This window comes from Juglans microcarpa x Juglans regia, chromosome 8S, assembly GCF_004785595.1.
Source record: "Juglans microcarpa x Juglans regia isolate MS1-56 chromosome 8S, Jm3101_v1.0, whole genome shotgun sequence".
Classification (NCBI taxonomy): domain Eukaryota; kingdom Viridiplantae; phylum Streptophyta; class Magnoliopsida; order Fagales; family Juglandaceae; genus Juglans; species Juglans microcarpa x Juglans regia.
In genome coordinates this window covers 1,177,922-1,204,266 of record NC_054609.1, presented here as the reverse complement: position 1 = coordinate 1,204,266, position 26,345 = coordinate 1,177,922, and the positions used below count along the sequence as shown (strand labels likewise).

The following is a 26,345-nucleotide window of genomic DNA, read 5'->3' as shown; positions in this document are numbered from 1 at the left end:
TTTGTGGTATTTAAGTTGTTAATATTTACAAAATTAATTAAATAAGTAATAATATTTTTCTATTTACTTAGAAGCTGGGGGCATCAAATAAAGGACGGTTTGGTTTCGTTACACAAAATCAAACTATCTCATCTAATCTCATCTCATATAATCATTACAACTTTTCTAAACTCCCACACAAAATATAATAAACAATTAACTTTTTCAAATCCTAAAACAAAATTAATATTAAAAAATAATATAATAAAAATATTTTATTCAACTTTCAACAAAACATCTCATCACATCTTATCTGAACAACATAACCAAACAAACCCTAAATAGTAGTCATTTTGTTTTTGCAATCGTAAAAACTTTTGCAAAAATAAATAAATAAATAAAAGAGAGTTGTAAGAAGAAATAAATTTAAATATACTTGGAAATTTAAAAAAAAAAAAACTTTCAACCAAAGTGGTTCTTTGCCCACATCTCAGTCTCATGAACAGCCCCGCTGCCCCATTACTAGTGGGGCGAAAGTCATGATCAGTACTAGCTATTTGATTTAGGCTGCATTTGAATGTTGAGTTAAGTTCAGCTGAGTTGAGTTCTTTATGAATAGTAGTAAGTTAAATAATAGAATGAGTTATGTGGGATCCATCTAAACTGGGTTTAAAGTGTGTTTGGATTTAAGATGTGTTTAGTACTTTTTATGAAAAATTAGAAAATATTGTGAGTTCCACGTATAAAGATATTTTAAGTTAAAAAAAAGTTATGGGTCACACGTGTAAAAAGATTTTGAGTTGGAATGAATTTAGTAATTTGAGAGTTGGGTGTTTGGATGTTAAACTAAGATTAAAGTTAGACTGAACTCAGCTGAGTTTGAGAACCAAACGTAGCCTTACACTTGAATACTCTTAGTTCATAACCACGTATTATAATTTACAAATTAAAAAACACAAAATGAAGAACAAAATATATTAAAACTTAAAATTAATTAAATAAAGGATTTTAAAATCTAAAAACTAAAAATGTTAAAATGACTTAAATTTAAAAAAGTTTGTTTGACAAATTTTTAAATAAAAGATTTTAAAATGAAAACTAAGAATTTTTAAAAAAAAAAACAAGTAACTGAAAATTAGGAAATAAATTAAACAATAAAAAAGTAAGGATGTTTCCTTTAATTAACCATATATAGGGCACGAGTACCACTCAATTATACTCAAGGAGCTGGGAAGACTCCACGCCCACGGCTTCAAGGGTACTGGATCGAGGTCACTTCCACATGGGAAGGCCTCCAACCCCACAGACTTCCACCACCCACGTGTGTGGAATCAATCCACCCCCTCAAAGGGGGAAGCAGGGCGCCCCTAGCCTAGCGTGGGGCTGCCCCCTCAAGATCGAGATGAGGTCTCCATGCACCTCAGGCAAGCCATTGTTGGAGGAGCGAGCGCTGGCTTTGAATTATTTAACATGGGATGGATCCATGGGGCTGGAGGTCAGTTGGCCACCTCTTTGCTTGGGGAGGCCTAGCTAATACCTCGAGGATGGATCCCGATCAACCCTAGAATATAGGGGAAGGCAGGATCCACTCTATTTACCCTCTTCAAAGGGGTTACCATGAGAAGATTTAATTATGGGTGTTAAAAATATAATACAACTAATAAAATCTATATTTTTCTATCAGCTTAAACTTTTAGGACAATTGATGATTTTTAAATGATATAAGTCCTGAGTTTGAACCCTGACTATACACTCTACTTCATTTAATTAAATATTTCAAGTGTTGTGTCCAATCATTGAAAGAGAGTCTAATCCACACGTGAGGTGGAGTGTCGAGAATATAATTCAAATAATTAAATATTAATCTTCCTATCAATTTAAGCTTTTAAGATAAGTAGTAATCTCACAAGGATATGGTATTCCTACATGCATTTGTTATAGTGCATAATTGAAATGCTGCAATAAACTTCCCATTATAGAATCCATGTACTTGAAGAGTAACTTTAGTAAGGAATTTTGCTACTCATCATCTTCACACACCACACTTATTTTTTCTTGGTTTTATTCTTCATAAACTAATTGAATTTTTCTACTCATAATTTATACACAACACATTTGATAAGAGAAAAAAATAAAAATAAAAAGAAGTGCTGTGTGTGATGTGTTGAGATGATGAATATAATTTTTCTTTAGTAAGATAAAAGGCTAGTATGAAGTAAGAGATCGAGGGAGTTGAGGCCATTGTTATTGTAGTAAATTTGTCGATGTTGTAAGCTCGAAGCTGCCTTTTATTGTAAAATGCATTGCTATGATCTTATATATAAGCGAGAACTTAGAAATAAAATTAAAGTACCGTCCTTTTTTTTTTTTAAAAAGAATCGTTCATCTTAACAATTAAATTATTTTTACATAATTTATTTATAAACCAGATATTTCTTTTTTACTTGATACGAGGGTGATAATTATCCGGTACTAACCCTTCTCTTATCATGTCTTAAGAGATGAATCAAAAGAATATTATTCAAAGAGAAAAACTACAGCAACAGCAGCATCGCATATATAAATATAGTGTTTTGGGAACTTCACGACTTTAACCCTGGTCCAAATGGTTGTGAGCAGTACCAAATTTGTAGGGAATCTTAGGTTTGATTTGGATAACAAAATCATCTCAATTCATCTATCTTAATATCTAAATATTATAAATATAAATATTTTTAATTTCAAATCTTCAACTTTTTAATTTAAACATTATTAAACTTCTGAATAAAATATAAAAAATAATTCGATTTTTTTAAATTTCAAAATAAAAATTATATTTTAATAATATTTTTATTTAATCTTTATCTTTCATTTTTTAAAATTTTATAAAATATATTAACTTAGATTATTTCACTCTTATTTAAAAATTATTTCATTACTGTTTATAAATGATCGATCTCATCCTCACCTTAATTTTGCGGACCGATCTGGCTAGATTCTGGCATTCTGCAGTACCAGCCATTAATAATGGTAAAAAAAGGAGGCCCAGAATTTGAGAAGTCGTGATCTGGGGAAAAGGAATTGATATCCCGCCAAAAAGTTGGTGTAAGAAACAGATCAGAGAAGCTGATCCGGTTGCCATCACTGGACATGCACTCCATTTCACACCTACTCTACCCACTTCACAGCTAATATCTCTCGCTGAGCATCTCTTATCTGAGTCTCAAGTAGTAGTACTGCTAGCTACTACTGCCTCTAAGTTTAAATTATCATCAGCGCTTTGCATTCCTGGTTAATTAATTTGTGGACGCCGACACGCCCGGTGGGTCGAGAGTCGAGACCAAGGGATTCTTTACCTAGTGTCGTCCCCACCAGCAACTTGTTTGCGTACTGCATTCTAGTGCACAAATGAATGGTGTATGTGAAATTGCCGCCAATTGACATTTCTCTTTTGAATAATATATTAAAGGAGGAGATCAGGGGTACGTAATTATAGACGTAGGTTCCATACTTGGACGTGCTCATAGTAGCATTAATAATAGCACATTTTTTGCTGAGAATCGAATAGAAGGGACTTAGATAGCATGAAGTCACAAGCGCTAGCTGGCTCACTCAAATCGAATTTGAGACATAATTTAGGCTCCCTCAAGTCGGATTTAAGTCATAGTTCAACGAATTTGTGACTTTTCAACGAAAATGACTATTTACGATGAAAACAGACTCATTTTAACTGAAAATAATTATTTCGTTAGAAATAAATAGTCGTAAATAATCAATTTTCTTGTAATGACTCTAAATTAGTTGAATTCATATTTGAATTTGAATCCGAAACCTAGTAGATGAGTTCATATTTGTTGTAGTCCTAGGTGCAGATCGATGGTCGATTTTATGCGTTGTAGAAAAACGTACAATACAATATTATGATCATGATCAAAACGCTAGCTTTGACCACCTGGCTTGTTAATAATAATAATAATAATAATAATTATGCAACATCTGGTAATTTGTAACCCGGCTATGGATATTTTTTTTTAATAATTATCCGTTTTAAATATTTTTTGTAATTAAAAAAGAGATGGGCACAATATATATATATATATGACCTCTTCAAACTGATAATAATAATAATAATAATAATAATAATAATAATAATAATAATAATAATAATAATAATAATAATAAATAAATAAACGGAGGATAAAGTATAAACAATATATACACCATGCATCAATCATTTTTGTTCAATAAATGTAACCATGCATGCCAACTGATCCTTGCAATTATTTTTGCAGCAAGCAGTAGTACTACTGATCCATAGGCTAGCATGCAGAGACTTGTACAAAACTCACATGCAAGTTGCAATTGCCAATCGACTTAAGTACGAACTATATCTATATTTATATATATATATATAAATAGTGTTACATATACTTACAATTTTACTTATATTTTATTTACAAGATTTATTTTATTAGTTTTCTTTTGAAATTTAAATTTTATGATTTTCAACACATCAATAACTGACATGTGAATAAGTAAGTTTTTCTTAACTACATTTAGTATTTTTTTACAAATATATATTGATGTGAGGAACCTCCCCAAGGTAGGACCTTTCGAACCCACTTCTGCAAAATAAATTCCGATTTCGTTTACCGTATTCTTAGAAGTTTCTCAACATGAAACTAATTAAATCGTTGACTTTTCACTAAGAGATGTGATCCTAAAAAATTGTTTACACGCATGAGATGTTGAATCTTAGACTTTAAAGAGAGTGATATCTCAAAACCAAAGCTTTCATTACTTGGGCCAACTTCCTGGGATTTATATATATATATATATATATATATATATATATGAGTTATTATATTATTAAATTGTTACAATTTGATTTATACAATTTAAATTTTGAAATTTATTTTTGAAATTAAATTATATTAAGTAAATTACAATATATAATATAAAAATTTTAGAATAACAGTCATGTTCAATACATATATAAATATAAATAGTCATAATCAATATTGTTGAGACGTGCAATAGATCATATATAGTTAAGTTAAATTGATGTGATGTGTATATCAATAATTGGTACGCCAATGATGTTACGCGAGTCTTTAATTGTTAATTTGTTAAGAGTACTGCTCCAATAAAAGTAGCCTTTTGTTTTTCATTTCAAACTTTTTATTTACTTCTACACGCAAATTGTCTGAAAAATGGGTTGATAGTCTTTTACGGAAGGAGCAAGATCAGGTGCCAGCATGTGGACAAATTCAAGATAGGTAGGAGCCCAACCCAAGCTTCGCCTTTGAAATATTAGGGCCCAACTTTAGTGTGTTCGATTGATTTTATTAATGAAGTAATGATACACGTACAATTTTAAAATTTGAAATTCAGATCCGATAGAAAGAATAATATTAATTTAGTGATAACGGTGATGTTGATTGATTATAAAATCGGTCGTAAAATAGTTGTATTTATATGATTATTCTTACCCATGTTATGTATTTTTTTAATTTCTATCTCGAATAATATTAATTTAGTGATAACGGTGATGTTGATTGATTATAAAATCGGTCGTAAAATAGTTGTATTTATATGATTATTCTTACCCATGTTATGTATTTTTTTAATTTCTATCTCGAATAATGTTAGGGGTATCAAGAATGATGCTCCGCATTATACCGACAAGTGTGATTGACTAACAATAATATGATTCATGCTCAAAACTTAAAAGTTTCATTCGAGAAGTGTTATAATTATAAAAAGATTCTATAAAAGTAAATATATAAATTGATACGATTTCATATAATACGTTAGATATATTTTACAATAAAAATAATTTTATAATTTAACGTATAATATCAAAATCATGTCAATTTATACATTAATTTTATGAAATCTTTTTATAATTAAAGTATTTCTCGTTTCAAAATACTAACTTGTCAAAGATACTGAATTCACAACATGGGCATTAGTGCTCATTTTGTTCTATGGATAATTGTGTCTCTTTCTCTTTCTCTCTTTATTTTATTTTATTTTATTTATTTAGATTATTATTTAATTTAATGGACAATACATTCCAACTACAACTCCATTAATAAAAGCTCGAGTCAATCTGATGATGATAAGTAGTACTATAAACTTTTAACAAAAACGAAAGATCATCATAATAAGGTAAATCATAAGGGTACCCAACTTGGGACGGAAAGTACAAATAAATCCTGAGCCATCTAACCAGATATTGTCTTTGTTTTGTTTATGTTATTAGTTAAAGATCGGCAATCGCGCTGACACTTTAATATTATTTTTTAATATTATTTTTATTTTAAAATTTAAAAAAATTAAATTATTTATTATATTTTATATAAAAATTTTTAAAAATTATAATGATAAGATGAGATGAGATTGGTTGAAAGCCCTCTCAATCCAAACCGAGTCTACAATTTATTTTTTCATCTCGAGTTTTTCAAATTTGAAGATTTTGAACCAAAGAAATTTATGCATAAAGTAGAATTTATAAAAATATTTATTAAATATTTAATATTATTTGATAAGTTCATACAAGTAAAATAGAGTGCACTACAGTCATCGCACGAGAATCCTCTTGACATGTATATTTTTTTCACGTGTTTTTTTAATCATTTTAAACATTTTAAAAAAAATCATAATATTATTAAAAAGATATTTTCTTAATCACTAAAAAAAAAAAATACTATCGAGGACCCATTAATATTGAAATCCCTATCATTTTCCAATGTAGAATTCAATACATATACCTATCTCTTATTCGAGTCTATCCAAATTATGCGATGCGATTGTATTAATGTATATATAATGATCGATTAATTGTCTTTAACCTTTCAAACCCATATTGGAAATATTATATTATATATATATTGGTGTTTAATTAATATATAATTAGGCATTGAATCGTGGCTTAAGTAGCGCAATTATGGACGCGGCTGGCCGCGGAAACCCAATTAATTAATAAAAGGCAGGCGATCGAAGTCAACTAAATATTGGCTGGACATGACTTGGATTATTCCTTGGCCTTGATAATGATACCCTTATGATTATTCCTCATGTCGGCCTTTCTTACAATTAGCTTAATTGATTATCTCTCTAAATATATTGTATACAAACATCTCATCAGAGTAAATTGGATTTAATTATATATTTAATTTCCTTAATCTTAAATACCTGATCTGATCTATATATATATATATATATATATAATTCAAAGAGAAGTACTATGAAATAATGAGTAGTGATAGAGTTACTATCTTCTTACTACTAATTTACTATTTTTTATCATTTTCTTTTAAGTATTTTTTTAATATCCTTAATCATTAAAAAAATTAAAAAAATATATAATTTTACTAATAGTCACTTCATTAATCATTAAATAAAATAAAGAATTAAAAAATAAAATACAGAAAGAGTAGTAAATGAGTAGTAAGAGAGTAGTAACTCTATAATTTTCCTTTCAAGAAAATAAACTTATAAATTGATGTACTTTCATATAATTCTTTAAATTTATTTTATAATAAAAATAATTTTATAATATGATGTATCACATTAAAATACGTATATTTGTGAATTATTAATGATGAAATAGTTTTATATCCGGGTCAGAATATTACCCAATCTTTTTGTGGTACTGATCATCATCATTCATCACTATAATCATTAGTTTTAGATACTTCTCTAATCATTAATTTTTTTTTACAATATTGGATCATATATACATATATATATATATATATATATATATATATATATATATCGAGCGATCCTTCTCTAACAATATATATATACACCAACATGAACTACTACTTTGAAAAAAGAATAAAAAATTTATGTACAATCACTTTTACGCATTCTATTAATGTGATTGATTGCGTCATTTTTTTTAATATAAAATAATTATTTTGACTAATAACGTTAGTATAATACGTAAAGTAGATGTATATAACATAACTCTATTATCTGCACTTCTCAATGTTCTAGTCATATATAAATATAATATAGTTCAACCTAACATTAATTATATAAGCTGATGACATGAGAGACCCATAAAGAAAAACAAGAAGTACTTTATAGTGAAATTGCTAAGGGGAATTAAACGTCGTATCTTTTGAGGTCGTTAATTAATGATAACGAGAAGATGATCATCAAGAGATGAAGACTTCCCCATATACATGCATGCTATTGCTATATATAGGTCGTACGTTGAGCAACCTCAAGAACAAATATATAGCTAGCTAGCTAGCTAGTTTATAGCTTTAACTTGAATGTATATATGTATAGGTTCTTTATCAAGAGTGGATCAATGTCTTGTTCGTAGAAATTAATGTGTGTAGTTCGTTTGATGGATCAACATGATGATTAGGATGTTAATGAATTTGTCCGCGGAATTCATTCAAGCGGTTGGTCGAGATGATTGGGACCATATAATTGCCATACATGCGTGTCTCGAGCAGATAACTTTGTCAGAGAATAAATGCGCATGAAGTGGTTTCGATAGGGGAACGTCGACATACCTGCAAAAATGACCGGCAACTGCATATGCACGCATCGACTCATAAAAAGGCCGGAGTTAATTGGGAATCAGATCAAGCCGCGGCCAGCTTACTAGGAGATATTGATCATGACTTAGCATTGTCCGTACGTGCATGTGTTTTTGGCGATCAGTCTCTGTTGCATCTTCAGTAATTTGCCTGGCCTGCCATGTTTGCGTCCCTTGGGGGTACGTATCTCATGTTGTGTTTATCAATTATTTATTTATTGGTATCTCAAACGGTGGCGTAGTCATGTATATCTTGGATGGCGTAGTCATGTATATCTTGGATTTGGTGAAAGATATACATCCCTTGGGTATGTACGTGTGTATGTATGTCTATGTCTCTCTCTATATATATATCAATTGAACTGAGTAATATTAGATACACTCATAAATTGTGTAAGCGTCGTATATTTTCTTTAAAAAATAGTGGAGTTCAGTATTATTAAAAATTATTATTTCTTCATATAAGTCTTATATTTACTCATTTTTAAAAAAATGATATGCGATATTTGCACACTCTACGCAAATATCATTTATTTTATATTGTGAGGCATATTGAATCATGTGGAATGAGCATAACACACGTACGTCAGGTGTAAATTTGGTCAACATCAAACTTGAATCTAAATGTTTTTTTTCCTTCTAACTTAATTATTTTGTCTTGTATATTGTTAAGATATAAATTAAATAATAAAATTTACATCTTTTTACTAGTTTAAACTCTTGGGACGAATGGTAATTTCACATGGTATCAAATTAGATCGATGTCCTGAATTCGAACTCTGACTCTACACTCTATCCTATTTAATTAAATATTTTACGTGTTAGGCTCACTCATTGATGGAGAGTGTTAATATATAAATTAAATAATAAAATCTACATCTTCTCATCAGTTTAAACTTTTGGGACAAATGATAATTTCATACGTCCTATATATATACATGCTTAGATTGGTAATTAATTAGCTTAGATTACTCATCGTAATTAGGAATAATCAAATCAAACCACTATATATACTTAAGTTTCACATTGAAGTTAGAAGTTAATTGTTTTTAGAAATACTTTTTCTTTATTCTGAGTTTTTTTTTTTTTTAAATTCTAGTCACGTCTTTTGATTTCAAGTGATTTTTTTATTTAAACAGTTAATTTATGAAGTGACTTAATATATATTAATACATCAATTACCCTAATATTAATCCAAGACATATAATTGTTCTTTTTTAAATTCGTGTTAAATAATGATAAAATATTTTTTTATTTTGTAAAGACATATAAATTAATGTGATAAACTCAACGGATCGATCGAGCTGATATTCTGATCATCATCACCGACCACTTTTATTATAAGAGGAAGATGGAGTATACTACTTTTCTTGCATGATCATCTAATTTAATTTATATGTGTCATGGAAATAGGTGCCTTAATTTATGTCATATACTGTGAAATAGTACTGTAGTATCTATCAGAATATTTATTCTTGTCGATATATAGATGATAAACGTCCCAACCAATTATAATCAATTTTGTGGGACACTTCTAATTTATTGCATAAAATATTTTGAAGTATTGTCACGAGAGTGGACAAAAATGTAGAGCATATATATAAATATATATATATATATATATATATATATATATCCATGTACAGGTCAAAGATAATATATGCACCATGCTGATCATCCTCAAGATTATATATGAAAACCCCCCTCTACTTAACAAATTACATAAAAATTTATTTTGAATTGGCCCCATAAAATTGAATTAATAGCACCTCTAACCCCTCAAAAAACTTATATATAGTAAGTACCCGTAGTTTTTTTTTTTTTTTTTTAAATATGAAAAAACAAGAAATGTATTCAAGCGTTTTGTTTCTAAAATAAATTAAGAATTAGCCTTAATTGTAATATAATCTGATTTTTTTTCTTAAGACTTTGAAATTTGACCTTAAAATTTTGTAAAAGCCAAAAAATATCGCCTTTTCTAACATTCATAATTTTTTTCTTTTGTTGTACAAAGCAAAAATCTTATTACATGATTAAGAGAGGAAAAAATAATTACTAAAACTATTGGGTCATATCCCCCAAAGATGGATCTGGGACTGTGCCAAATGGCCGACATGATATATTCTAGTTCCTTGAATTTTAATGAAAATTATTCATGTCTATCTACTTTAATTTATTTGATCATTGTTAAAAACGATTTGCTCATGAAATAAACGGATTGCTTTTAATTGTTTAAAGGTTTTTGTTTTGGGTTATTAAACACTACGACTTAACTCACTCGAGTTATGAGGAATGCAAATTATTTTTTTATTTTTCTTTTCAGGCAAGAATGAGGAATAAGAAATTAAAAAAAAAATACTTTAACTTAAATCATGGTTTAATTGTTTTGATGTACCTATTTGATATTAATTATAAAATAATTTATACATCTTCCTAAAAAAAAAAAAAAATTAGTAATAGAGATTCTATAAACTGATGTAGTTTGATCATGTAGTACGTTAGATTATAAAGTTATTTTTATTGTAAAACAAATCTAACGTATCGCATAAAATTATGTCAATTTATAAATTTATTTTTATAAAATTTATTTACAAGGGTGACCTTTCTAAAATTATAATAATGAAAGAGAACTTCAATTGAAATTGTAAAAAGGCTTATATTTAGAGTGACAACTCAACATCTCCAAATATGATTTCCTTCTCTAGAAAGAGAAGCTCTTTCTTCTCTCTAGAAAGCTCAAATCACTTCTAGTGCCTCCGCCAGAGAGAAGAGTGAGAGCTATGTGAATATGCTTTCCACCCTCTCCATTTCCATTTCCTTTCCATTATTATTGTGTGAATATGCTTCTATGGTAGTGTGTTTTTTCTCTCCTGCCATCCATCGGTTTGATTTTCGTCAGATCTACTGCACTCCGACCACCAGCAATCGACACACGTCCCACCACGCAACCCAACTACGGCCAATCTACTGGGACGAGGCGGAATAGCGCCAAAAAACTCAACGCGTGGCCCTCACGCGTATGGTCTTTACGTGCCGCTGTGTCCCAACGACTCCATCAACTACACGCGCCGTACCAATAGATTCTCCACCTCATGATCTTTCAGATCTACCCCACCTCACCTCCGAACCATCGACGTGTGGTCTCCACGAGCCACCACATAGGCGCGGGAAGACAAATGATCCACCCTAAATCAGTCAATCTGATGCCTGTCTTTCTACTATATTATCATTTTTCCTAACCGATGATTTTGAAAAATAGATTGTGGATCTCTCTAAAAAAATTTTTTATAAGACCACAAACTGTAGTGTACCTACAACTTACACCGCCTCCAGTAGTAGCTTATTTAAAAATCATCTTTTAAGATAACGCATTCTTTGGAGGACATGGGCGTGGACCAAGAAATTAGTCTTAAAATCCGTTTTATTTTTTTTTTCTATCACTTTTGTATTGTGGTTATTGTATTGGCATGTATGTCTTTCAAAAACACCACTCTTTCTTCCTATATCATCTTTTCATTTTTTAATAAAATTTGCTTGCCTAAAGGAAAAAAAAAAAAAAAAAACTTATATTTTGTGTGTTTATATAATTAATAAAGAGAGCTAATTATTTTTGTACACATCACAGCAATAATAAATCCCAGTCCCCCCATCATTTTCTTTGTACTGACACCATCATGATCCTGAATTTAATGAAAACCAATTGTTCCTTGTACAGAGAAAATTAACTGCGTGTGCAAGTTAGGCTTTATGGATTAAGAAAACTTAGAAGATTCCTTTAGTTTTTGGTGGACCCTATTTTTGTAGGGCTCATGAATTCATGCATGTGAAGTTGGCATTTTGTGGTAAGCTCTGTGGCTAAGGGCAGGCATTGCGTCCCCTCCCCCTCTCATATCAAGCTCTCTACTGCACTAAATATCCATATCAGACTCCCATCATAGACATTTTCTGCATTTCTCTGCCAAAACCTTTAGATGCCTTTAAGAGTAAATAGATCCTTCTGCCAGCACTTCTAGTTTTCTTTTTTTCCTTTTTTTTCCTTAAATTTATATATATAAAAGTATAATTAAGAGAAGTGATACTTGTAATTGTTTAAATTATGTGCATTCTCTAATTTGAAAAAGTGAATAAATTTAAGATTAAAAAATAATATTTTGTAATGATTTTATTTGTTTTCAAAAAAATGTGCAAGACTTGTCTACTCTAAATACTGTAAATAATATAAATTAAAAAAAATTAAAGATAAGAAATGACAAAAAACAAAACTAATAACCATTTCTCACATTTACACCACCATGAAACAAACATAAACAAAAAATACAACACCAAACTCTCTCTCTCCCTCTCTCTCTCTCTCTCTCTCTCTCTCTCTCTCTCTCGATAATATGAGCTATTTATTTAACCCAAAAATAATAATAATATATGAAATAAACATATAATCCAACTGATCATATGCGCCCCCCCCCCCCCCCCCCCCCCCCCCCCCCCCCCCCCCCCCCCCTCCCAAAAACCCCCGCCGGAAACAAAAAACGTGTTTGCTGTATATTTTCAACGCGTAATTCCTTGTCGATCTGTAATAATTTGATCACCACAGCCAGAACCCGGTGGTCCACTTCCCGCCCGACAACCCGTGCAAACCCGACCCCCTAATTCCTTGGACTTTCTTTTCGATCGATCAGCCATGTCTCACTCAGCTGCACCAATATTGGAAGCAGGTTTACTTGCCACTATCTCAAAATTAGCACTCCCCTCTTCATCTTCCTCCTCCTCCTCGTCTCCATCCTTATCATCATCATCATCCTCTTGGTTTTCATCCATTGGTTCGCTTTCCGCATCTTCCATTGCCGTGTCCGATGGCTGCTGATCCTGCCGAGGTGGCCATTGCTGCTCCGGCTGCACCATCAATGGCACCATGTTGTTTTCGGGCTTTACTTGATTCGAGGATACTGGGTTTTCGAATTTGTTCTTTTCTCTGTATAAAGCATCTAGCTGGTGAAAGTAGGGACACGTTTTTGAGTCCTCGGGCCTCTTTTTGTTGCTTTCCTTGACCTTCTTGAAGTACTTGTTGATGTTCTCCCACTTCTCTTTACATCTCTTCGCGCTTCGGTTGTATCCAAGCTTTCTCATGGCGGCCGAGATCTCCTCCCACAGAGGGCCCTTTGGCCCACTGTCTTGATACTTCTCATCAAGATTGGTCCGTAGCTTTATTAAAGCTTGAACCTCGACTTTAGGCCATCTCGAAGAGTTTCTCGGTGTGAAGCTCCCCCCATTATTATCGATCTTCTGGATTCCCAAACTAGTCACCGTTTGTGGCAGTACTGTTGCTGCTGCAGTCGGGGCCGATATTGGTGCCGAATGTTGTACTGGTATTAATGCCGGAGGTGGTGCTGCTGGTTGTTGTACTGGCTGTGGTGGCGGCAGATCAAATTGAGCTGCTTGATCCGGGTTTTGCTGTTCGGATATCTTTTGCAAGAATGACATCACCGCTGCGTCCTTGGTCGCCGCTATCGATCTTTCCTGGGCTAATATTTCTCGTTCTCTAGTGATTCTCGCCATCTCTTGCACTCTCCAAGCTTCTTCGCGAACCATGCGTTCGTGTTCGCGCTTCTCTATGGCCTCCAAAAACCTCCTATGCAGCTCCTCTTGCTTCTGTATCACCTCCCTCATTAGTCTCTGGAAGAAGTCCTTCCATTTCCTCTTTCGCTTGCGCCGCACTTCCAGTATTTCTTCGTCCGAGGAAGTCGAGGAAGAAGAAGTGGAATTGGAAATAAGATCAGCAGAAAGATTCGGGAAAGAAGATGGAATGTTTGCGCTAATCTGAGAAGGGTTTGTCGCTATCGGTGGCGTTGGGAGAATCGTAGGGTTTGTGGGTGGGAACGAAGGAATTGTAAGGTTTATCACCGGTGCGGCAATATTCATACTACTATGCGTCGTTGATGTAACAGTGATCTGTGGAAGACTAGGAGGGTTAATGAATGGCCGCATTACTACTGTCGCCGGTACCACTGCTGGTGGAGCTGTATGATAAGACTTTGCCGGCGTACTGGATGATTGCAGGGAATTAGGATGATTGTCGAGAGCTTCCAGTTGATCGAAGAAACGATATGTCTTTCCATCAGGTTTCCCCGTGCGGCCTTCTTTGGTTCTTTTGTGATATTTGTACACGTTCTCGAATTTCTCCTTGCATTTCTTGGCACTTCGATGATAACCAAGTTCTGCTAGCTTCCTGATCATCAAAACAGATCCATAAAATCAAACCCAGAAAAAGAAAGCAAAAGAAGAGAAAACTCTCCGTTTCTGTTTCTTATGATTCATCCGCGGCCATGATAAAAACAAAGCTGTATTCCACATAAAAGAAACATGAAAATTTCTGTCATCATCATGAAAGCTGGAAATAATTAAGAAGAGCTCAAAAGTACAAGGATCGAAATTAAGAAAACGTATAGCTCAAGTTGGGAGGATTATGATCATTCTCCGTTTTAAATTTCTAGAACCAAAGTACTGAATGAGATCATAGAGTAATATGTAGAAGAAACAATTCATTTTCGTGGACTGGAACATCTTTATTTTCATATCCTTTTTGGGATATAGGAAAAGGCAAATGCTAGAAGACAAAAACAAACCCGAATTTACCTAAAATCTAGAGTCTACAGCTAGCTCAGAATTTTCTTTGCTGATGCGGAATTCCCGCAACATGAAGTGAGAAACTAGCTGGGAACGCACTGGATAAATTTTCTTAGAAAAAAATAGACGGCGAAGGAAAAGAAAAGAAATTTTTATTGGAAACACTAGCCCTTGAATTCTGACAGCGAGTGAAATGCATGTGAACTGCCCGCAAGGGTACAAATTAAGTACTGTGAACTACTGAGACAATTAAGGCGCAAAAAAGAGCGGAAAAAATATATATACAGATCTGTACCCAGCAACACACACAGCTCAAATTCCCATGAAAATTCACAAAAGAAAAAACCCAGTACCGTATCAGAAACCTAGCTATAGCTGTATGTATGATATAAATAACCTGGAAACCTCTTCCCACAAGGGACCCTTAACGCTTGCATCCCTGAAGGTCACGTCCATGTCGGACCGTATCTTCAAGAGTGCCAAAGTTTCCTGTCGTGGCCACCGGTTTCCACCGTAACTTCGGTCACCCTTATCTTCTTCACCTGAGTTTGATCCAACGCCGCCAACCTCGGCGCCTTGCTGAGCTGTCACGGCCGCTGCCATGGCCTCAGCCGCATCGTCGGAGCTCTCCAACACCCTGCTACCCGAGTCCCCACCCAGCATAGGACTCTCTCTCTCTCTACAAGCAATTACAGTCTAGCTGAAAGAAAGACAGAAAAATAAAAATAAAAATACCAAACAGAGGAAAAAGGTGAATTCTCGACGATTTTATGAAGATAGATAAGTGTATGGTGAATTTGCTAATTTATTATGGTGGGGATCTGCTTGTCAATCTCAGGAACTTTTCTTTTTTCACAATATATATATATATATATATATATATATATATATATATAATATTTTTCTTTTAGCCGTGGAATCTTCAAATTCTTTTTTCTTCTTTTATAATTTTGCTTTGTTGGTCTGTGACTGTGCCGTCGAGATTAAAAAAGAGATAATTGTGGAGGAGGCAAAGAGATTTCACAAATTAAATTTATAAGCCGGTATGATTTTATGAAATCTATTAAATTTATTTTATAATAAAATTAATTTTTTATGCAATCTAATGTACTATATTAAATAATAAAATTTACTTTTGTATAGTCTCGTTATGATTAAAGTATTTTTCTAAAAAAAATAAATAACAGTAGAAAATAATAAAAATTGGCACAGAAATATACATAAAATCTGTACTGATGGATGTAAAAATACAAAAAAATAAAATAAAAAAGTTTTGCAGAAATATTTGAACAGCTGCACATAGAGACGATAATGATAAAATGTTAGTTTTTGTCTGTCCAGCTAAATTGAGTTAAAAGCCGGCCCATGTAGGTCACCTTTTTTTTTTTTTTTTTTTTTTTTTTTTTCTTTTTCTCTTTTTTATTTATGATTTTTTTTCTTTTTTATTTTTGGTGGAGATGAGCTTTGCTTTTGTGACTTGTGAGGGTGTTTTGGAATTCAATGGTAGGTGAAATGACCGGATTAACCCTAACATGGATACCATTGACCTTTAATCATGAAAGCTAATTTGAGATGATATTTTAATAAATCATCCCGTTTATGATCTGGGTTTGTCTGTGTACTTCAGGTTTTTTTTTATACGGGGGTAGTTCTTAGTACTCAAATTACCCCTAGGTTTGAATTTTTGACAAAAACAAAATTTTAAATTTTAAATTTTTTTTCTTTGAAGTCAATATGTAGAATACATACAATAAAATATTTACATGATATAATTTAATTTGAAAAATAAATTTTAAAATCTGAATCTTATAAATCAAATATACTGATCATTTAAATGATGCACTGGATAACATACTCTATATACCGCCTTGAAAATAAAATAATTTAAAAAAAAATCGAGCTTTGATTTTCAAACTTGTTGAGTTGGAGTAATGTGGTACTGATCTACAATTTGGCGTAATTGGGGGACAACCTTTGATCGAGACCATAGTAGTTTTGACAAATTGATGTATTCCGAAAATACTTGAGTTTATAAAAAGAAAAATTTTGGTAGTGGGATCCACTGTTGAATGAAACGGGTTAGATGTAGGGTCATGTTTTTAGGCAAAGCCATTTATGAATAGAAGTAAATGGTAGGCCAATTCTGTTGGATTCAAACCTACCGTAATAAATGGTTTCAAAATTTCCATGCCTGTGATGTTGTATATATAATCATCCATCAAAAACAACTTATTTGGGATGTTAATTTGGATGTTTAGCTAATTATTCAGAGAAATATATTGTTATGAGAAATACTCTAACTACAAAGTGATTACAAAAGTAATTTTATAAACTGATGTGACTTAATGTAATTTGTCAGATTATAAAATTACTTTTATTGTAAAGTAGATCTGACGAATCATATTAAACCACGTCAGCTTGTGAGACTAGTACTATATATATGTTGTACTCTCATCTCGCTAATGTTCCATTATAATGTATGGAACATTTAAAAAAAGTAAGAACTCATATAATAGTTTTATTAATATTAATGTTGCATCGATATAATGTAAGAGAAATAAGATGAGAATACAGTATATATATTTTTACTTTCAAGCCAATGTGGAAGATACATACAGACCTGATCCACAGTATTACGTACTAACATGTCAAGATTTGATTTGTAAAAGAAGTTTAAAATTAAATTCTTTTAAATATCAAATCATGTTATGTCAAAAATGCGAATGAAGTTAATTTCTACACCGCCTTCTAAATATGATTAATTTTCCTACGGGATCACTCTTCTTTATATAAATACCTCATGACCTTGTGGTAGCCATATTGTATGCAATTTTGGCAGGAGAGCGTGTGTGTGTGTGTGTGTGTATATATATATATATATATATATATATATATATTGTTTACTATCTCTTTTCAAATTTGAAATTGTAGGAGCGCTTGCAATTGAAAATGACCTCTTTTTAGTGAGAAGGTCATGGCTTAAAAGAAAATTTTCGTCTTCTTATATACACCTATTATATATATATATATGGGTGGTTCTAAATTTTATCATGAGTAGAACGAATAATTTCTTTCACTTCTGATCACTAATAATGGCTGTCATCTTCGATTACCTTATCCAAAAATTGTTTAATTTACTTAATAATCCTTGTAATTATACTTGTATAAAAAGGGGCTCCGTAGATTGGCATAGATGAGCAAAATAGAGAAATGATATTTGCAGTCGTGAATGTACAAGCATCGCGTAATCATTCTGAAAATAAATAAATAAATACATGACTCACATAAAAAGAAAATTAATTTTTTAATAATGAACTCTACTTTTTTTTTTAAAGTGACTGTATAATGTTTGCACACTTTACAACTGTATACAAGATTACTCAATAAAATATCCAGTCCAGCTTGTGTCTTATCCATTAATTTCTACAGTGTCTCCCGTTTCCCTCTCTAATTTTTCAACATATATACGACAATAGAATAATTAATATGAAGTTCGAATTCCTCTTTTTAATTAATTAATATCGTGGAGTGTACGTACCTTTTATTCAATAAATCATTCCACTACAAACTCAAATATAAATTTATAATACTCTTATAATCATATGATTTATTAAATTGTAAAACTATTTTGTGGATGAAGCATTTATAAAAAAAATAATAATCTTATGATATATGATTGCGTGTGATCATATAACAGTAGAAATAATTAGCCCTAGATGCATGGTTGAAGTAAAGATAGAAAAAATAATAATAATAAATAAATAAATAAGAGGTGGAGGAGGGGGAAGGGTCTGTGAAATGAACAGAGGGTTTTTGTTTCCGTTTGCCCGCAATCAATTTCAGTATCTCAATTATTGGCAGTCCAAAACCCAAGTGGGAATGCCCAACACACAAAATAATAATGCAACGGGGTAGGACCCATTCAATCAATATGTCATTTAATGCACAAATCATGAAAGATATATAAAACTTTCATGTGAAAGTATACTATCATGCTCAAGGTCAGGTACAAAATTCAAAGAGATCACAAAAATCATGACAATCATCTATTATAAGGGGCAGTTTCGTCAACTAAAATCATAACTCCTTAAGGATATAAATCAGGTAAAACATGCATGGAAAAACACTGAAATAGATAAAAATTATATATATATATATATATATATATATATTATATTACTCTTTATCTCTATTTTTGTAATCGAAAAAATTTATTTACAAGTCATTTTCATTACAAGAAAATTAAACGAGTATTTGTGATATATAGGTTATTTGCATTTGAAAATAGACTCATTTTAATAAGAAATTATCATTTTCGTAGCATATATATAACTGGTCATATATAAGTATTTTTCTTATAGTGTTTATTAATACTTTAATTAAAATTAAAAATTATTAATTTTTATATATATTATGAGTCTCATAATAAATATTAGTGTGTTAATTATACACCGAGTCGTAAGTAAAAAAATCTAACAACAAAGTATGAGTTTGCAGGCTAGGGCGACTTATATACAGATCACAGAATATATATATATATATATATATATATATATATATATATATATATATATATAAGTCGTGAGTTCTGAAGTGATCATAATGCATGGGAGCAGCATCTATTCGATCGCCTGCAATGTTTGAATTAGAATTAAGTAAAACAGAGCATATATATATATATATATATATATATATATATATATATATATACTTCGTAAATAACATGAGAAGTGGGGATATTGCTGCATGCATGCAGCACTGTCGACATGATAACATTGTTTTCTCCTTTTTGCCCCAAGGTTTTAATTGCTTATATATGTATGTATGTACGTATATGTTGCTTGTCTTACAAAACATTAGTGTTTTTTTTTTTTTTTACTAGATAGCTAGGGTTTTTGTTTATGTCGGGTTGCTTTGCTGGCACAACATCTCAATAAATAGCTGGAATTATATGTGTATATATATATATAGGGATGTATATCATGCAGGCTGGCATTGTACAAGTTAAATGCAAAGGAGTCACATGGTAGATTTGGATAGGTAGCTTTGAGAATTTCATAAAAGATGATATATATATATATATATATATATATATATATAAATATATATATCAAGTTGACAACAAGATATATGGGACCGCATGCAACTAGGTTAAAAGGGAAAATGATATTCTCTCTTTCTTAAGTTTTCTTGGACAACCACCAAGAAACCAATACAACAGTGATGTTTTGAAACTTACAATGAATCGAGTGATGAAAGTCTTGGTTGATCATGTCAAGCCGTGTTAAGATCGAACAGTGTCTCCTTCATTATTTATTGTTAGAGTAATACTATTCATTAATTCTATGATGTGGAATCAAATGATTTGAAAATTATTTGGTGACAGATTTAATATTATTATTATATAGTTTCATAAGATATGTATATTTATCTATAAAATTAAAAATCCAGTACTCTTTATATAGCGCTAGCTCGCATCATGTGTGAGCTAATGATCTATGTATTTTACAACACATGATTAATACAGCCTCATAGAAATTAGCGAGTGCTACCTTTATATTGTAATATATTTATAAACTCAAAGATTAAAAAAAAAAAAAAAAGGGAAATACAATTCGTAGAGGTGGCTGACTTTATTTTACAGGAACATGTATATGAAAAGTTTACGCGTACGTAGACAAAAAGGTTTATTTCACATGGATGAGCATGTGATGTGAATGTACATCTTGTCTACCATGTGGATTAACCCCTACCATTTTCTCTGGCACCAGCTCAGCAGCCCCTCCCCCAACAAAAAAAAAAAAAAAAAAAGAGAGAGAGACTTTCCTAAGGTAATTAAGCACTTGAGTATGGCCCAAATAAATGTAAACTAAGGGTTGGTTTAGATTTGAGATGAGATGAGATGAGATGAGATAGTTTTAGATGAAATATAAAAGTTAAAAAAAATATTATTAAAGTATTATTTTTTAATATTATTATTGTTTTGAAATTTGAAAAAATTAAATTGTCTATTTGTGTAAAAATTTAGAAAAATTTTAATGATGAATAGACTTGGGCCAAAAAATACGGGTTGGCTTGATCTATTAAGCAGACGACACCGTAGCCCCCAATATCTCATCTTTCTCCACACAAAAAATCCTAAGCCTCGCTCTCTCTCTCTCTCTTCGACCACAACTCCATGAAGTTACGAACACCTGTATCTCAATTTTTGCATCAGCATTTCTTCTTTCTTTTACCAATAAGATCAAGTGAGCAATCGATGTCCTCAATCACGATGATGGACTTAGCAGTAGTCTCAATCAAGCCTAATGATGAGATGAGATGAAATAAAACACTTTCCGAATTCAAACGGAATCTAATATTACATATACATATATATGTATATACAGTTTCCATACAAATATGGAGTTTATCACTTTTCTTAACTATTCATTCCACATATTTCTCTCCATTTTATTTGAAATGAAGAATTTGCATTTAGTACTAAAATAAAAATGGTATTTTGGTTATTTTACTCTGTTGACAACTAAATAGTTCAAATTACATTGAGTGGAAATTTTAAAGAATAAATTAAAGAGAAATTATATTTACAAGCCGGCACAAGGGCTCGCACACCCTCTATTATTAGTATTGTTATTATTATTATTATTTAGAGTTGGGGCATTATCAATATAACCTTCCATATATAGTGGCTTGCATAACTCAAAATTTTAATGATTTTTATTGTAAGAATCCTTCATATGTACGTATAACTCAAAAAGAAAGACTCGCCAAAAGAGAAAAATACAAACTAAAAAGATGGATATAGTGGGAGTGACTTGCAAGCAATCATAACCACGTGCCAGAGATTTTGGTAATGGTAATGTTTATGTTTAAAGCTGATCTTCAGGAGTTATGCTTACATGAATGGCAAAACGCCGCTTCTTAAGGTTGTGCGCATCATTGGAACATGGAAGCATGTGCACACCCACAAAACGATGTCACACGAATTCAAGACTCAAAAACGATCCCGAGGATAATTATGCCTAATAAAACCTAATTACATGAACAATTACCAAAACCCATCTCCACCCCAAGACCAAAGTACAAACCTTTATATAATATATATATATATATATATATGCAAAAGGGTCATTGTGGAGGGGACCCCAAAAGAAAGCACTCAAAAAGATGACACTGAACAAGAGAGGGTGGAGAGGCCCCCATGTGCCCATAAACAACAATTTACAATGGGGAAAGACAGATAGATCTGTAGTAACAACAAAAGACCACATTCTTCTCCCGTCCACTTCTATGCTGCTTTCTTCTTTTTTAACTTCTGTCCACTTCTCTGATGTGAGACTCTCTTAAATGGATAACAGGATAAAGCTTTGTCCAATGATCATTTAAAGTGTCTTGCAACAAACTTTGTATGCTATCTTTACAAACGCCCCATGTGGTCAAGACTGTAATCCCACTTCACTAGTACCATGTAATAACCCAACCAATAAAACCGGTTTTATAGTAATACTAGGAGTGATGATGATGATGATGATGATGTGTTCTCTAGCTGCAGAAACAGAGACTGAGAAGGAGTACCTCAATACCACTAAAGTGATTTGTGAATCAGTCCGGAGGAACCCAGAAAACAGATCCTCAAACAAGATATCGACGTTGCTCCATTTTATGGCAACCCAACCGGCGACAAACCTACAAACAAGGCTTCAAAGATTTAACTGAATATTAAGCCCAATGATTGGCAATAATAATCAGTATGCATTATGTATATCTCATGAAACTTTAGAATAGTAGGTGATTATAGGTGCGATAATTGAAACCAATAAATACAGATTATACCTCTATAGTGGGCAGAGTCTTCCCTTTCGGTGTCCTCTAACAATCTCCTCTAGGAGAACAGAAGATGTGAACTGTCAACATTAATTTGTCAGTCATAACATATTAACAATAAATAGTAAGGTACTATCAACTATGGATACTATCAAACTAGAGTCATAAATAGAGAGGGTATTGTATGAAGATTATCAAATAGGATGATAGCAACTCTGCCAAGAAAAAGAGTGTGATAGCGTCAGAAAACCAATATATGTGGCTGTTCAAATACAAGAACTAATTAATGATACTATTTCACTTATCAGGAGGCAGTTATTTGCTTGAGGCTACAGGCAAATATGCACGTCCGATGGGATTATAATACTTTAGTTTGCATAGTATCCTAAAATATTAAATCCTATTGAATCATAAACTCTGATTACTGAAAACTTAAAGTGACATCCAATAATGACCAGCACAAATAATGATTAAATCCTTACTAACAAACAGAAAACTGATACGTATAACGATTAAGTGCTTATGTTCGCTATGTAGAAGTATCCGGAGGTGGCTAATCTTTAGCACTCTACTCTTTTCGACCCTAATTTCCTTTCAATTCATCATTTCGCACGTGTAAAAAAAAGCAGGAAGAGAAACTCTAAATTCACATGCTCAGATCCAATCAAATATTTCTATTTGAATTGTAGTTCTTGATAACTAGTGAACCTGGATTTACCTGTTACTGCATAAAACTGAGAGGATTCAAGATTAACTTTGCCGACAGACCCACCATCTCAGCCGAGGTAGATTAATAAAAATCGGCATTCTTAAATAAGTCTTTTTCAATCAATACATGTACAAGGGATTTATGCAGTTTGCACTAATTATTTGTATAATATATTCAGAGGGGGAACATCTTCACCCCAACCCTCTCTTCATGCTCACAGAAAATACAAGGCAAACAAAAACAAGCCTCTTACCGCTAAAATCCACATCAGCTGGGCATCATTAATTGGTCCAATTCGCATCTCCTGCATATCAACTAAACTAGGGTACTTGGCATTTAACAACATTCAATATCCTGAGAGTGATAGCACAGTGGAAATATGTAATTAAGCCACAATTTCCTACCAGGAATTACTCGGGATATGAAAATCATTGAATAGACACCATGATGCCAGTTTAATTTCATATATGAAAAGAATTGGATAGACACCATGATGTCAGTTTAATTTCAGACGTATCTTTTGGAGAAGATAGAGAGCAACGGATATAACTCTACCTCAATTCACCATTCCAAACCTTATACAGAAGGTTTCTCTGTACCAGCTTCTCCTACATATATCGCTGTCGGCAATTGTCGATCAATTAAGGCATAAAAAATAAACCTTATAACTACCAGTTGTAGTTTGTAACAACACAAATATTAGGTCACCCTTGAAGCATGTAACAGGTGATAATCCAAAACAACCAGATGAAAACTGAAACTTTCAAGAAATAGAGATATATCAGCTATTTGGCTGATAAAAGAGTGGCAAGCTTTCTTATAATCGATGGATTAGTTCCAATTTGAATGCAACCAATATTTAAACCAATGATCAAGCAAACCCCAATTTTCATAAACTTTTCAGTATACTTACCTCTCTGCTACTAACCACAGTTTGGAAAAAAAGTCAGTACATTTTAGAGGACCGTAATACCTAGTTGCATGAAGTAAGATACAAGTATTTGAAATAAACTTTTCTGCTGGTATGCTGTTAAATTATCTGCTACCAGTAAAAGTTAACTAAAAAAAATATAAACTTTTACTGGTAACAGATAATTTAACAGCAATATATATCAGCACCTGAAGGTACATGATAAAAATACATCCTGTACAAAAGCGCCAGTATTTGCACTGCGTCCATTACAAAGATTCCCATTTTGATAAAATCAAACAAACAAGTAAAGCACAAAAAGTATACTCTTGAACATTTTCACTGCAAGATAAGTTTGAATGGTAGTTCTTTATTTTGCAGAAAATAGCTCAAAGACCTCTTTGCCAAGGAATTAAATTTGATTTTTTATAAGTAAGGACAAAATCAAAAATTAAAACTTATGAGCAGCATAATACACATATATAGGGTCCAGACAGCAGTGACTTTAAAAAGAAATGAACATCTACAACTAATGTACAAAAATAAAAATGCTCTCCTTCGACTATTTGAGAACCAGGATCGACAGTCTGATAATCAGAATGAAGGCCAAACAAATGACTGCATATTATATAACATAAAATTACGAATAAAAGCAACAAAAAATATCTCACTTGCTAATCCTTGGAAACCATCCAAGCATAAATATTTCCTGCAAGTAGTTGGCAGAACATAGAAACATATTTTGTAGAGATCAATCAAGACTAGGAAACATAAATTATGGACAGATCGCGTTAATTATAAGCCATTCGCTTGCAAGCCTTTGCCAATTTTAAGTAAAATTGAGTTCCGTACATTCTGATTGCTCCTCCAAATGAAACATAATTACCTGATAAATCTGAGGAAAATCAATTTTTTGCTAAAATTGAGTTCAGCCTTTGCAACTTAAAACTTTCCATAATGCAAAAACTTGCTAAAAATGCATGATGAGATTTGCTGGAAAAAATTCTTCTACGGGGAAGATGTTACCAGTAGGACCCACACCTTTTGATGTTAAGCAAACACCAGGAAAATGTGGGAAGTTTTTAATTTTAATTTTTCTTTCCTTTTCCTAACTGAGAGTTCGCACACAAAAGCCACATTCCAGAAAAAGGATCATTGGCTAAAGCCATTACATACCATTTGCAAAATCTATTCTCTATACAATTTTGAAATGCCATTTTCACTTTCAGAATCAAGAGAGAAACCATCAATTTACATATATAACAGATGCAAGATAAAGGATGGATTAAGGAGTGCATGTGATTTCTAGCTTCTTGCCATTATAAGAATTGATGAAGACATTAACAAGCCAATTTACAGCTACAGATAAGCATGAGTTAGCACGCCTAGGCATCACTCTTGTATATGTCCCGTATACTTGAGTTTTTGCCTACTCTTTTGATCAATAAAAATTTGTTTACCGATAAAAAAAAAAGATAAGCATGAGTAGATAATTGTACATATAGTTCAACAGAAAGAAGTTCAAATGGCAATTGAGTCATGCTCCAAGACCAAGCAATTCAAACAGAAATTGAGTCAGGATCTGAGGACATGCATCACAGGGACTACCTGAATGCTGAGAACAATTGTTATGAAAGAACAACTTGAAATGTTTGAGAAAATCAGAAACCAGTCTGGAGTTAAGCAGCAACATGTGGGCAAGTTTCGGTCATTAGTATGCATATTAGGCAACACTGCAACCCAACACCCTG

General features: G+C 32.0%; 1 protein-coding gene and 1 long non-coding RNA gene across 2 annotated transcripts; both read right to left on the bottom strand.

The window, feature by feature from the left end:
* Positions 1-13,042: 13,042 nt before the first annotated feature.
* On the bottom strand, positions 13,043-15,964 carry LOC121244450 (trihelix transcription factor DF1-like). The gene is made up of 2 exons (XM_041142525.1): positions 15,546-15,964; positions 13,043-14,750 (listed from the first exon to the last, which is right to left on the bottom strand). Exons 1-2 carry the CDS (start codon positions 15,809-15,811, stop codon positions 13,211-13,213), a joined length of 1,806 nt encoding a protein of 601 aa, XP_040998459.1. The 5' UTR covers positions 15,812-15,964; the 3' UTR covers positions 13,043-13,210.
* A 6,498-nt stretch (positions 15,965-22,462) lies between these two features.
* On the bottom strand, positions 22,463-24,708 carry LOC121244023. Its single transcript, XR_005936365.1, has 2 exons — positions 22,985-24,708; positions 22,463-22,837 (listed from the first exon to the last, which is right to left on the bottom strand). It is a non-coding gene; the product is annotated as an uncharacterized LOC121244023 (long non-coding RNA).
* Between the last annotated feature and the right edge of the window lie 1,637 nt (positions 24,709-26,345).

Coding starts and splice junctions, on each gene's coding strand:
- LOC121244450 (XM_041142525.1), bottom strand. CDS start 15,811: ATGCTGGGTGGGGACTCGGGTAGCAGGGTGTTGGAGAGCTCCGACGAT. Junction 14,751..15,545: donor TTGTGGGAAGAGGTTTCCAG/GTTATTTATATC, acceptor TTTGATGATCAG/GAAGCTAGCAGAACTTGGTT.